Consider the following 15,278-nt stretch of genomic DNA (forward strand, 5'->3'; position numbering starts at 1 on the left):
CCACTTCTGGTTTTCTAGTGGTTAATTGGAGATAAGAGTCTCATGGACTTTAGTGCCTGGGTGGGCTTTGAACCTTGATTCTCAGATCTCAGCCTCCTGAGTAGCTAGGATTACAGATGTGAACTACCATGCCCAGTTCTGAGAGACTTTTATCTCCAGTTAACCAACAAAAAGCCAGAAGTGGGCTGGGAGTGTGGTCTAGTGGTAGAGTACTTGCCTAGCATGCATGCACGAAGCCCTAAGTTTGATGCCTTGGTATTACATTTACAGAAGAAGCCAGAAGTGGTGCTGTGGCTCAAGTGGTAGAACTCTAGCCTTGAGAAAACTCAAGGACATAAACCAGGCCCTGAGTTCAAGCCCCAGAACTGGCAAAAAAAAAAAGGCAGAAGTGCATGCCAGCTTTGAGCAGAAAAACCAAGTAAGATCTCTGTCATCTATGTGGTCTTATCTTCTTCTGGGAAGCATGTTATGTCATTGACATTTAAGACATCATAAATGGATGAGCACATGAGAGATTACATTGGGATGGATAGAAGGCAGGAAAAGGCTTCCCTAGTCAGTGGTGGTTTCTTTGGGGTTGTGGTGATGCCTCTCTTGGACTCAGGCCCAGGACCTGGTACTTCCCATTTCGGAGAGAGGGCATCTTCTCTTGGTCACATGATTGGTCCTCTGGCTTCCAGTAGATGAGACTGCAGTTTCACTTCAGTAAAGCTCCTTCTTCTTCTTCTTTTTTTTTTTTCCAGTCCTGGGCTTGGGCTCAGGGCTTGAGCACTGTCCCTGGATTTTCTCAAGGCTAGCACTCTACCACTTGAGCCTCAGCACCACTTCTGGCTTTTTACTACGTATGTGGTACCAAGGAATCGAACCTGGGTCTTCGTGCATGCTAGGCAAGCACTCTACCACTAGGCCAAACTCCCGGCCCAGTAAAGCTCCTTCTTTTCTCCAAAGAGCCAGTCATTGCACTTCCTGGAAATTCCTCTTTACTCCACATTCTAGGTTTCCGTGGGGAACAGATTCTGCTGGTGGTTGGCTTAACTTTAGAATGTTAGATGAAGTCGTTTCCTGGAAACCACAAAAGATTTTCTAACGCTCTTAGTAGACATAATGCCAAAAGGATATGACACACATATAACACATAATTTAAAAAATGTAAATGGGGGCCAGGAGTTTGGCCTAGTTGTAAGAGTGCTTGCCTAGCATGCACCAAGACCCATGTTCGATTTCTTGGTACCACATACATAGAAAAAAACCAGAAGTGGTGCTGTGACTCAAGTGTTAGAGTTCTAGTCTTAAGCAAGCCCAAGGACAATGCTCAGGCCCTGAGTTCAAGCCCTGGGACTGGCTAAGTAAAAGAAAATGTAAATAGCCAGGCGAGGTGGTTCACGCCTGTAATTCTAACTACTCAGGAAGCTGAGATCTGAGGATCAAGGTTCAAAGCCAACCCAGGCAAAAAGGGACCTGAGACTCATCTCCAATTAATCTCTAGAAAATGGGAAGTGGAGCTTGGCTTCAGGATAGGGTGATGGCCTTGAGCTGAAGAGCTCAGGGACAGTGCTTAGGCTAAGTTCAAGCTCCATGACTCCCCCCACAAAAATGTAAATAGTCTTAACACAATTTTGCATGTAAAAACTTTTTACCAGTAAATTAATTTAGACAAATGATGTTAGTAAAATAAATTATAAACATTGATATAAATTAAATTAGTTTACAGTAAATTTATTTTAAACATTAAGTAAAAAAATTTGTCTGTCATGGGGCTTGAACTCTGGGCCTGGGTGCTGTCTCTTAGCTCTTATGCTCAAGGCTAGCTCTCTGCCACTTGAGCCACAGTGCCATTTCTGGTTTTCTGGTGGTTTATTGGGATCAGAATCTTAGTCGTTTGTGCCCAGGCTGTGAACTTAGATCCTCAGATCTCAGGCTCCTGTGTAGCTAGTATCACAGATGTGAGCCACCCACAGCTCTTTCTTTTTTTATTTTAAATTTAAATTAATTTTTTTGTCAATTGTAGGACTTGAACTCTGGGCCTTGGCATTGTCTCTGAGCTCATGACTATCACCCTACCCCTTGTGCCACAGTGCCACTTCCGATTTTCTGGTAGTTAATTGGAGATAAGAATCTCATGGACTCTAGTGCCTGGGCTGGCTTTGAACTATGATCTTTAGATCTCAGCCTCCTGAGTAGCTCCGATTACAGGCATGAGCCACTGTGCCTAGCTTCTTTTTTATTTTTTTAATTTAATCAATTAATTAACTAATTAGTTAATTTTGCCAGTCCTGGAGCTTAAACTCAGGGCCTGAGCCCTGAAATTGATCCTAGCCTTTCGCTATGCACAAGCATTAACTCAAAATGGATCAGACCTGAAACCTTGAAACTGTTACATGATAGAGTAAGAGAGACACTGGAACTCATAGGCACAGGCAAAAACTTCCTGAACAGAATCCCAGGGTCACAACAGATTGGAGAGAGACTCCATAAATGGGACTACCTAAAAATAAAAAAAAGTTTCTGCACAGATAAAAGCATAACTACTAAAGTAGAAAGACAACCAACCAACTGGCAAAAGATATTTACCAGTAATACATCAGACAAATGCTTAATATCCAGTATCTATAGGGAACTCAAGAAATTAATCCCCCCCAAACCCAACAAACCAATCACTAAATGGGCAAGGGAACTAAAGAGAGACTTATTAAAAGAAGAGGTTAAAATGGCAGAAAAACATATGAGAAAATGCTCATCATCTATGATCATAAAGGAAATGCAAATAAAAACAACCCCAAGATACCACCTTACCCCAATTAGAATGGCTAATATTCTGAACTCAGACCATGACAAATGTTGGTGGGGTTGTGGAGAAAGAGGAACCCTGCTGCACTACTGGTGGGAATTTAAACTAGTTCAGCCACTCTGGAAAGCAGTTTGAAGTTTTCTTAAAGAACTGAGAATAGATCTTCCTTACAATCCCGCCATACCACTCCTGGGCATCTGTCCTGAGCGTCATAACCCAGGATATAATAAGGACATCTGCTGTGCCATCTCTGCAGTATTCACAATAGCCAAGTGATGGAAACAACCCAGATGCCCTACTGCAGATGAATGGATACAAAAAATGTGAGATATATATATATATATATATATATATATATATATATATATATACAATGGAATTCTACATAGCCAACAGACAAGATAAAATAATGGCATTCGGGATGGGGAGTTTGGCTTAGTGGTAGAGTGCTTGCCTAGCATGCACGAAGACCCAGGTTCAATTCCTCGGCACCACATACATAGAAAAAAAAAGCCAGAAGTGCTGCTGAAGCTCAAGTGGTAGAGCTCTAGCCTTGAGAAAGTCCAATGATAGTGCTCAGGCCCTGAGTTCAAGCCCAGGACTGACAAAAAAAAAAGGCATTCGCTGGGAAGTGAATGAAATTAGAGCGAATCATGTTGAGTGAAATAAGTCAAAACCAAAGGAACAAAAGGCGCATTGCATCCTTAATATGTGGATATTAGATCCAAACAGTACAAGAGCGAGGACCCAATATTCGGGTACCCAAGATTATGGATATGGTCTTAGAGATATACACATAACCACATAGACATAAAAATCTATGATGGGATATATACTCTATAGACATAATGTTTTATTACATAGATTAATATGCATCTATGACATAAAACTATCAGCTTAATTTTAATTATGTTCTAAAACCTATATGCCATGATAGTATATAAAATTCCCTTCTTGAATACTTGTTTGTTAAATATGACATTTGAAATATGAAGTAAAATCAATGTTAGTAAATTATTTAATAAAAAATTTAATTAATTACTTAACTAATTAATTTTGCCAGTCCTGGAGCTTAAACACAGGGCCTGAGCACTGTCCTGGGGTTTTCTCAAGAGTAGAGCTCTACCACTTGAGCCACAGTACCACTTTTGGCTTTTTCTATGTTTGTGGTACTGAGGAATTGAACCTGGGTCTTTGTACATGCTAGGCAAGCACTCTACCACCAGGCCAAACTCCCGAGCCCTCTTTTTTTATTTTTTAAAGTTTCTTTCCAGCTGGTAACAATTTAAGAAGTTGTTAATATAGCCAGTAGCGCATGCTTGCAATCCCAGTTATTTGGGAGATAAAAATCTAGAGATATCTTTTGAAGTAAGCTCCAAAAGTGGCCTATAACCCTCTCTTCTGTCTCTTCAGGGCATCAATTGAAGAGAAATATGGCAAAGATTTGCTCAGCCTCTCCAAAAAGAAGCCATGTGGGCAATCTGAGATCAAGTAGGTACCTGGCATATCTATTTCTGCTTTCTAATTTGGATAAGATCTACTGGATATCCCACGGCTTCCACAGGACAAAGTGATTAGTCATTAGGTAAAACATAAAATGAATGCCTTTTTAAAATGTTTTCTTCACGGGCCACTGGTGGCTTGCGCTTGTCAGCCTCTCAAAAGGCTGAGATCTGAGGATCACAGTTCAAAGGCAGCCCGAGCACAAAAGTCCATGAGACTCTTATCTCCATTTAACCACCAGAAAACCCTTGAACACAAAGAGGTTCAGGGACAGTGTTTAGGCTCTGAATTCAAGCCCCAGGAATGGACAAAAAAATGAGACAAGAAAAGAAATAGAAGAAAAAAAAGAAAATAAATGGAATGGTAAAGATATTAGATAATGCCTATTTTAGTTCTCACGAGCTATTCCACACTGTGTACAGATTTCAAAGTGTCAAATTGTACATGACATACACATTTTTTATTTGCTAGTCATTGGCCTTGAACTCAGGGCCTGAGCACTGTCCTTGGGCTTTCTCAAGGCTAGAGCTCTACCACTTGAACCGCAGCACAATTTCCAGCTCTTTCTATGTATGTGTTACCAAGGAATCAAACCTGGGTCTTCCTGCACGATACGCAAACACTTTTACTACTAGGCCAAACTCCTGGCCTAGATACACATTTTTTTTTTCCAGTCCTGGGCTTGAACTCAGGGCCTGCAGGTCCTTGGCTTTTTCAAGGCTAGTGCTCTACCACAACACTACTTCCAGCTTTTTCTGTTAATATGGTACCAAGAAATCAATCCCAAGGTTTCATGAATGCTAGGCAGCACTCTACCCCTAGGCCGTGCTCCAGGCCATGATATATGCATTTTTAATTTTCCAACAAGATTTACTGCTCATTTGTATGTACTAACAGAAAAACACGCAAGTAAGATTCGTCCAATGTCTCCTCCACTAGACTGTGAAGCCTTAGGCAATGTCTGTCTTACATCCTGTATCCCCAGCATCTGACACAATTCCTGATCCATAGTGTAAGGCAATTAAGTTTATGATGATTGATAAATGAATGAAAAAGGAAGCAACTAATAGCTAGGGTATCTTTCTAGACTTTGTTTATTGCCTTACTTTTTGGTATTTCTAATTTCCATACATTAAAGGATGGCTGATATTCTTTTTTTCCATTTTTTATATTCTTTTTTCTATTGTAATTAATAGCAGGGTTACATTATATTTGCCAGATAGAAGGTGCATTACTTCACAAACATTGATACCCCTTCTCATGTTTTTGTCCCCATTTCTCTCTTCCTACCCCCTCCTCTCATCTCGTTTTTCTCCCCTTTCCTATCCTATTTCAAATAAACAAATAAACATATATAGAGTATACCAGATAATAAGGTAAGATACTGTGACAATATGAGATAACCAAGTGACAGCAAAAGAGATGAGAGACAACATAGTACATTAAGAACAACAATCATACATTATGGATGGCTGATATTCTTATGATGAAGAAGCCTTGGTTGAACCCATAGCTCCTAGACAATCACAGGAAAAATGTAGCACAAAGAGTTTTGGAATATTTTTCTATCCAAGGCAGAAGTGAGGAATTGCTTATCTTGAGGACTGAGGAAGTTCAACTTAAGAACATTTGGTCTATTATTCTCTTTTCAAGTTTACAAGGATTAATCCATATCTCTAAATTAAGGTGTTGACAGAGAATCATGCAAAGTGATTATAATAAAGCTGTACCAATAAATTCCATCACTGAAATTATATATATATATACATTCTTCTTTTGTAGCACCCTGAAGCGGGCCCTTGAAGTCTTCAAGCAGCGTAAGTTATTTTAAAAACTTGTGTGTGTGTGTGTGTGAGAGAGAGGGGGGGGAAGGAAGGAAGGAAGGAGGAAGAGAGAGGGAGAGAAGGAGAGAGAGAGGAAGGAAGGAAGAAGAGAGAGAGAGAGAGAGAGAGAGAGAGAGAGAGAGAGAGAGAGAGAGAGAGAGAGAGAGAGAACTGGACTTTGAACTTGGTTTTATGCTTGCTAGGTTCTCACATAATGATAGAGCTATACCTCCAGCCCTATTTTTTTCTTTCTTTGCCAGTCCTGGAGCTTGAACTCAGGGCCTGAGCACTACTATCCTTGGACTTTCTCAAAGCTAGAGCTCTACCACTTGAGCCCCAGCACCACTTCTGGCTTTTGTTCTGTGTTTGTGGTACCGAGGAATCAAACCTGGGTTTTTGTGAATATTAAGCAAGCACTACACTACTAGGCCAAACTCCCCTCCCTCCATCCCTGGTTTTTGGAGATAGGGTCTAGTGGGCACTTCTGCCTGGGCAAGCATTGGACCACAATTCTTCAGATGTCAGCCTCCTGAGTACCTGTAGTTATAGGTATAAGCACTGGGCATCTAGCTAAAAACTGTATTTGTAGTCCACAGTAAGCTCTGCTTTATCAAAGGCAAATTTTAATTTGAACAGCAATTTCCTATTGAGTGGGGAAATAAAGTTAGTGAGAAAAATGCACAGAACCAAGGTGATTGGGAGGTTCCCACACTTGGGCCTCTTGATAGGCCTCTGCCTTTCTTAGAACAGTGCCTCACACTCTAGAGTGAGAGTGGAAACCCTTGGAGGCCTTGTTCTGATTCAGGCAGTGTGGGGTGGAGCTTGAAATCCTGATTCATGTTTCCAGCTGATGCTTCAGACCACTGGTTCAGGGACCACCATGGGAATGACACAGTAAGAGGATTGTCTCCACGGTTTTATTCTGGTTTTATTCTAACTCAGAGACGTGGTCACTGAGGTGCTCACTCACATCCACCAGTTTCGGCCAAACTCATGGACCAGCCTAACCTTGCATATTCTTCTGTGTGGTCTGGTTTCTTCTTTCCTGGGCCATCTCCACAGGCCTTTAAATGCTGCCTCAAGGGGTTAGAGGTGTGGCTCAGTTAGTTGGCATAGTGCTAGCTAATGAGCCAAAGCATCAGGTAGAGTTCAAGTCCCAGATTTGCATCTTAGAAAAAAAAAAGAAAAGAAAAGAAAGGAAAATACTTCTCCAAGATGGGGTGTGTGTGTGTGTGTGTGTGTGTGTGTGTGTGTGTGTGTGTGTGTGTGTGTGTTGGTCATGGGATTTGAACTTGGGGCCTAAGCTCCGTCCCTGATGTCTTTTGTTCAAGGCAAGCACTCTACTACTTGAGCTACAGCTCCACATTCAGCTTTTTGGTAGTTAATTGGACTTAAGAGTCTCATAGACTTTCTTGCCCAGTCTGGCTTTGAAGTTTGATCCTCAAATCTCAGCTTTTGAGTAGCTAGAATTATAGGCATGAGAAATTGGTGTCCAACCAGCCAGCAGAATTTTATGTAGTTCAGATTGTTCTACTGTGGTGACAATTACATATATATAATGTACATGTATATAATATATACATCATGTATATGGTATATAATATATATGATGGCATATGAGCATGGCATATATATGCCATATATCCCATGCATATGATGACATATATGCATGGCATATGTGCCATAACTATCATATATATGCAATGTATAGACTATATATATCATATATGCTATATATTTATGGTCTATATTATATATAATATTCTACTGTGGTAGTGGTTCAGAATCAATAGGATGAGTCTAGAACACTTTTTTCTTCTTTTTGTCTTGTTTTTTTTTCATTTATCTGTCTGCACATAGAAATGGAGGAACAAGAGTGAACAAATTCAGCAGTGATACTCAGAACAAAGATTTTTTTTAAATGAAAATATCAGTGTTTAATCATGGTAGCAGTAGTGTGTATGTGTGTGTACTTAGAGTATTGTGTAGTTATGTATATTTGAACTTGGACATATATAGGTCTTGGTTATTGTCTTATAATTTTTTTTGCAGAAGTAGACAATGTGGCCCAGTGTCACATTCAGCTTGCACAAACTCTGAGAGAAGAGGCCAGGAAGATAGAAGAATTCAGGGAAAAGCAAAAACTACAAAGGAAAAAGGTTGGATTTGTGCATGTGTGAAAATGTCACCTTTCTTCCTGCAGAAAAGCTCAGTTCCCATACCTATACAATAATGCTCCTCTCCACTCCTCTCTCCTTTCCTTCTTTCCCTCTCTTCCCCACTCCATCCCTCTTATCTTGGAAATTTTGCCTTGGTTCTACATTGAAGTCTGAATCTACTGGTCGCTGATAGCCACTGGTTTCTGGGCTGAGCATTAGTATCTTGAGAATATGCCTGCATGCCTTACATCTACCTCATACACTGCTCTTAGCAAACCATGGCTTTATCTCACTTCTCAGCCTATATTTGTGCTGTGACTCTTTTCCAAGCAAGTGCAGACATGATCATTTCAGAAAACTGTGCTTTCACAAGCACATGGACTCCATGTAAGGAGGGCATCTGTCCCAAAGCCTCTTTCCAAGTAGATATAGCATGTATGTTAACCAATTGGATGGCCAGATCCTTTTGCAGGACATTTCCAGGCCTGCCCTTCTTTCTAAGGAAATTAACATTTTATTTTCAGAAGCAAAATTACCTTCAGCAAGCAGAGTCAATGTGTATGTAATTCCTATGAGCAGAGAAGAGTCATTTCCTCATGTTTTCACGTGTCTTTGAGAAGCACTGTTCCTTCCAGGTAGAATTTTGATACTTTTGTGTAGCTTCTGAAACTTCCCCTTCAACAAGTTACAGAGACCAAATAGCTATTGTTTGAACGTGCTGTGAATTCTGTTAAGCAACAGACTAGCTTGTGCCTAGCTTCCTTGTTATCAACTAACTTCCCTCTCTAGCGAGCACATACCTTCAGAGCACTGACAAGTTCAAAGTTCATTGATGAATTTGCAGTTTCGCACATCACAGGGAACTCAGGATTTTCATCATTTCTGTATTTAGATTAAAAAAAACAGTTTAGGAGAAAATGTGTCAATACTAACTTCTCATTTTCAGTGGTCACACTATACATTATGATCTTCTACTTCTTGAAAATGCCTTCATTTCCTTGGAAATGCCTTATCAAGGAAAACTATGAATTCGGTTCTTTTAGCGAATGAGAAACACAGCTAGAATGGCTGGTCAGACATTTTTGGCTACTTACTCATAAAGCTCATGTTTTCAAGGATAGACACCAAGAAAGACACAGCTATCACTGTCACTAAGCATAAAGCATGTCTGGATAAACTGATGTGACCCTGGATAAGGATAAATCATGCTGAGCTTTCTATGGTGATAGGGAAAAGAAGGTGACATCTGAACACCCAGAGGTGGAGGACATATAACCTCATCTGTGGTTTAAGGAAAACTGTAAGGTTTTGCCAAGAGTAAACTACCATATGGTCCAGGCAGAAGAGTTTATTAGAGAGCAAACTGCCAGCCCATCTGCAGTGAGGGTCCATAGAGAAGGGTTGACCACTGGCAGGGTCCAAGTTTAAGTAGGAAGAGGGCAGGAAGAGGTGTGACCAGGTAGTCCAGGATGTGACCTCAGAAAAGGGAAGGTGCCTGCCTCCAAGTGTACCAGTTACCTAGGTAACACAGTTACTGGATGGAGGCTTATACAGGAGGGGAAAGTGCCTGTACCAGGGGCCAGAAGGGTGGGGGTTCTGCATGGGGGCCTTCCTGGCTGGACCTTACAAAAACATTTTAGCAGAAATAATATGAAAGTACCAGCAGTAAAAGGCCAGGAGCTCCCTGGGGTTGGCTGGTAGGGAGGGGGTCTTTGGATCTCTTGTTCAGAAATCTGGATGTTTAAGGATGCTGAGGCTTCTCCATCCCAGAAATGTCACTGGGATAACAAAGACAAAAAAATGGCTAGTCATTCTGTCATCTAGTGGTCAGACTGTTTTGGAATCATGGGATAAGAGCAGAGCGGTTTTAAAGTGATTTGTGCTGTCTATGTAGAGAGCCATCTTCAAAGCCAGAGACTTCCTTGTTACTGAGAATGGTGCTTCCAGTTTATAGAATCAAACTGAGGATACAGGTGGTCAGGAAAATGGGCCAGAAAGCAGCCGTTTCAAGAATTTATCTCTAGGTTATTTGGGTCATTCACAAATCTCTCCTTCCTTTTTCCCTTCCTCATTCTTCTCCCATCCTAGAACAGAAATGATTGTGGTTTTTCTCTCCTTTGTGTTATCAAAATAAAATTCAAATTTCCGCAAGATTTGGTCTGAGCAAAAGAAAAGTCTGAGTTTTAGGAGGGACCTTCTCCCTGTCCCCCAACATATCTGAAAAAGGGCCTTCAGTCTCTGGGATCACCATGTGCAGGTCACTCCATAAGTAAACATGGTATGGGGGCAGTTATGTTAAGGTAGTATAATGGACAGAAGGCCACTGGGTGACTTTGTGCAAAACATGTCATATCTGGGATTCCACAGCTCTCTTATATCTGGCTAGAGTTGGGTAGCTGCATTCTAGGTTCCTGCCAACTTTCAAAAGCCAGAAATTCCTGAAGGCAGATAGGGGGTGAAAATATTTCTTGATGAAACTAGCAACACCTCCGTGGAGCTTGGAGCAGGTGCTGTTTGAGAACTTGGAGATAAGGAGACCTGTCTCCCACCAACTATAAAACAGTTTTCCCAATTGGAAAAACAACCTAGTGTATATTTGGACTAAAAAGGACATGTTATAAGACAACATTGCTAACTGATCTTCTTCAGTAGCTGTAGCACATCAGGAACCATTATTAAATAAATAAACTCTGCCTTTCCTCCTGGCAGAGGTATACAGTCATTTCTGTGAGCCATAGCTCCCTGCCTGTCAGGACAAAGATCTGCCGTGTGTTTTTCCATGTGGAGCTGAAGTTAGAGCCTTGTCTGCTCTCAGTATCTGTATCTTCTTTCCTGTTAGCCAGTGATGTCATCTTATGGTACCAGTTTTTCAGCCAGGCTGGAAGATGACTTTTGGGCTCTCTGAAGATCCCTTGGGGGCTCTTCCAAGGGAATTTCATGTTTTCTACAAGGTTTATCCTGGAAATGAGACTTTATCTCCAGTATTATATACAAACATCTTAAAAATATTTTGATATTTATGTATACGGTAATAGACCAAAACAATTTTTGACTGGAACACTGGTGGTTCACATTTGTAATGTTTGTTACTCAGGCGTCTGTCAGCCTAGGGAAAGAAAGTCTATGAGACTCTTAGGTACATTTGGCTAGCAAAAAACCATAAGTGAAACTGTGACTTAAGTGGTAAAGTGCTAGCCTGGAGTGAAAAAGTTGAGGGATGGGGCCCAGATCCTGAGTTCAAGCCCCAGTACTGGCACAGAGACACACAGACTAAACAAGAACAAAGCAAAACAACCAGCAACAAAGAACCCTCAGTTTTTTTTTTTGTTTTGTTTTGTTTTTTGCCAGTCCTGGGCTTGAGCTCAGGGCCTCAGCACTGTCCTTGGACTTTCTCAAGGCTAGAGCTCTACCACTTGAGCCTCAGCACCACTTCCGGCTTTTTTCTATGTATGTGGTACAAGGAATTGAACCCCGGTCTTCGTGCATGCTAGGCAAGCACTTTAACCACTAGGCCAAACTCCTGGCCCAGAACCCTCAGTTTCTAACAGATTCAGAAGGAACTACATTTGAATTTCATTTTTAATATCACTTTTGCACAAAACCACTGTCATTGCTCATTTTTAAATTGTTGTATCATTCAGTTTGTTATGCTGTTTGGTTTTATCATATGGATAATGGTAGTTTAGGCTAATGACTAAAAACCAGAGTACCAGAATCAGGCTCCTGGGTTCAAGTTTTAGCTCTATTACTTGCTGATTTTTGCTATGTGGGGTAAATTCATCAAGTTTCCTACCATAAGAAAACAGAGATAATAGCACTCATGCTATTGTTGTGCTGCATGAAAACTGCTTAGCACACAGCGTCAGGGAATCTTTTATCTGAAAAGGGCCATTTGGATGCTTATATCATCATTTATAGGCCATACAAAACTACTAATACAGGCAGATAAGCCAAAGGCAGCTGATGAGAAGTACGCATGTTTGACCTTGAGCCTTATATGGCCCATAGGACAGTCATCCTGTATTCCTGAAAATGTGATAAACGTGAGGCATTATGACTGTGTCTGAGAGATATGTGTTTATTATTAGCACCGTTATCATCCCAGCCACAATGAAGAAATTGCTCTTAATGAACTTGATGGAAGAGTTGACCTTTGCTAGGTTATTTGGGGTAAAGAGTAGCCTAGCAGTGTCTTTTAGTTGTCTTACAAACACTTATTTCCTTCATATTGCCTGGGCACCTTTCTGGAAGAAGATTTGTCACTGGTGCCAGGCATAGTGGTATAATCCTGTAATCCTAGCACTTGTGAGAGTAAGACAGGAAGATCATGAATTCAGGGTTAACTTGGGCTGTATAGTGAGACTGTGTCAAATAAATAGCAACAGCAGCAGCAGCAGCAGCAGCAGTAGCAGCAGCAGCAAAAACAAATCCAACAAGAAAAAACAGAAGGTGTGTCAGCGATAGGCCATAGAAATGGATGTTTATGTCACTAATTTAGTTGTATTGACATAAACTTAGAGAATAAAGATCTCTCTTTTCCCCAAATGTTTATCTCATATATTAAAAACACAGTATAGAATTACTTTGCTTAGCTGGGCGTGGTGGCTCACGCCTGTAATCTTAGCTACTGAGGGGCTGAGATCTGAGGATTAGAGTTCAGAGCCAGCCCAGGCACAAAAGGACCTGAGACTCATCTCTTATTAGCCTCTAGAAAACGAGAAGTGGGGCTTGGCTCAAGGGTAGGGTGGTAGATAGCCTTGAGCTGAAGAGCTCAAGGACAGCACCCAGGCCAGTTCAAGCCACATGACCCCCCCCCCAAAAAAAAAGAATTATTTTGCTTATTTTTATTTATTCATTTATTTTTTATTTTGGTCTAAGGCTAGGACTTGGTATCCTATGATTTTACTCATTGGCTGGCACTCTACCACCTGAGCCATGCCTACAGCCCCTATTTACTTTCATTTTGGGTTTTTGTTTTTGCCAGTTCTGGGGCTTTGAACTCATGGCCTGGGCATTGTCCTTGGGCTTTCTCAAGGCTAGCACTCTACCACTTGAGCCATAGGGGCACATCTGGCCTTTTCTGTGTATGTGGTACTAAGGAATTGAACCTAGGGCTTTATGCATGCTAGGCAGGCACTCTACCACTAGGCCACACTCTTGGCTCACCCATTTACTTTCATAATTTATTTTTTCTTTCCTTTTTTTTCATTTTCCTTTTAAAAATATACTTTTTGGGGTGGGGGGGTGGTCTTGGGAATTGAACTTGGGTTCTGGACCTGGGTGCTTCCTGAGCTCTTCAGCCAAGGTTATTGCCCTACCCCTTGAGCCACAGTGCCAGTTCTGGTTTTCTGGATGTTAATTGGACATAAGAGTCTCACAGGCAGCCAGGAGTTTGACCTAGTGGTAGTGTGCTTGCCTAGCATGCACGAAGACCAGGGTTCACTTCCTCAGTTCCACATACATAGAAGAAATGGTGCTGTGGATCACATGGTAGAGTGCTAACCTCGAAGAAAGCCCAAGGACAGCGCCCGGGCCTTTAGTTCAAGCCCCAGGACTGTAAAAAAAAAAAAAAAAAAAAGAAAGTATCTCGCTGACATTAGTGCCTGGGCTGGCTTTGAACTGCAATTCTCAGATCCCAGATCCCAGCCTCCTGAGTAGTTAGGGTTACAGACATGAGCCACCATGCACAGCTTATACTTCTAATTTTAAAGTTAGTTTTGATTTATTTTTTTGTTTATGTCATATCAAGGAATCAAACCCAGGACCTCATGCATGCTAGGCAAGCACTCTACCACTAAGCCACATTCCTATCCCATTATTTTTAAATTGTAGGTAGTTTTATCAAGGGGTTTCAGTACAACATGTCAATTTGTGCTTACATGCATGTTGATTTTTTTCCCAGTAGGAAACCAAAGATATTTATTAAAAATGATACAATACAAAAAAATGAAATTCTTAATACATAGATTGAAAGGTTTACTTGTTTGTGCTAAGATATTTTAAACAAAACACTAAAAGTATATTAATGAGAATTTCATCTCACTAAAGAAATTTATTCTGCTGAAACGTGTAATCACAAAGTATATATATGTCATATTATTACTTTATATCCTCTATGGACTTTAACAAACGAGTATTCAAGAATGGAATCTCTATATACAATCACTGGCACTTAGTATTTAGAACATAATCAAAATTGGGCTAAGTGTTTGTATATCATAGATACATATTAATTTATGAAATAAAACATTATGTCTATAGAGTCATAGGTTTTTATGTCTATGTAGTTATGTTTGTATTTCCAATACCATGATGCATGTTGATTTTAAAGACCTCTTTTAAAATATAATTGGTGTTTACATTTTTAGAATTCCTTCAGTATTGGGGATTGATCTCAGGACCTCATATAGCAAAGCTACTATTTGAGCCACACCTCGGTCCCAAAATTTCTTTATGAAACAAAAGTTCCTTGATTCCAGATAATTGAAAGAGAGTGCTCACAGGTGATCTATCAGTCTGTGGAAACCTGGGGTTCAAGCTCTGGCCCAAGTTCAAAAGTCATCATCAATCAGACTTAAGACTTTGGGCTTATAGTTTTTAGTTTCCATGTTCTACCATTTCCTCACTAGAAAATGGGGAAATAGAAAGCACAACCTCAGTCTAGGAGGTCTGAGAAATAAACAGAATATCCACATGGAATACTTAGCCACAGGACTCATTGAGTGTTAATAGTAAGTTCTGTATTTAGTGAAAATACTTTTATTCTCTTCACAGACAGAGCTCATAATGGATGCTGCTCATAAACAAAGAAACTTACAGTTCAAGAAAACTATGGATGTGAGTCATACTTGTATTGTCTTTCTTTTTTGATAATGGTGATATTTTCTGAAATCCCATGCTGTGTATGAGCATTTCAGTGATGTTATTACTTAGGGAAAATCCAATCTTAGCTTGGTCTGGCTTCCTTTTTTTTTTTTTTTTTTTTTCCAGCCCTGGAGCTTGAAC

The 15,278-nt window shown here is 40.5% G+C and overlaps 1 protein-coding gene across 3 annotated transcripts in view; it reads left to right on the plus strand.

Annotated features, from left to right (window-relative positions):
• Pstpip2 (proline-serine-threonine phosphatase interacting protein 2) overlaps positions 1–15,278 on the plus strand; it is a 52,938-nt gene that overhangs the window by 17,668 nt on the left and 19,992 nt on the right. For all 3 annotated transcript variants that reach the window (XR_016538821.1, XM_090353172.1, XM_090353171.1), the window contains exons 3-6: positions 4,202–4,279; positions 6,074–6,108; positions 8,167–8,273; positions 15,048–15,110. Coding sequence is in view for 2 of the 3 variants with exons in the window: in XM_090353172.1 (XP_090209298.1) it covers positions 4,202–4,279; positions 6,074–6,108; positions 8,167–8,273; positions 15,048–15,110 (283 nt within the window). In the remaining variant the exon portion in view is untranslated. The remainder of the gene's footprint in view (positions 1–4,201; positions 4,280–6,073; positions 6,109–8,166; positions 8,274–15,047; positions 15,111–15,278) is intronic.

Source organism: Megascapheus bottae, chromosome 19 (genome assembly GCF_031878675.1).
Source record: "Megascapheus bottae isolate mThoBot1 chromosome 19, mThoBot2.hap1, whole genome shotgun sequence".
Lineage (NCBI taxonomy): Eukaryota > Metazoa > Chordata > Mammalia > Rodentia > Geomyidae > Megascapheus > Megascapheus bottae.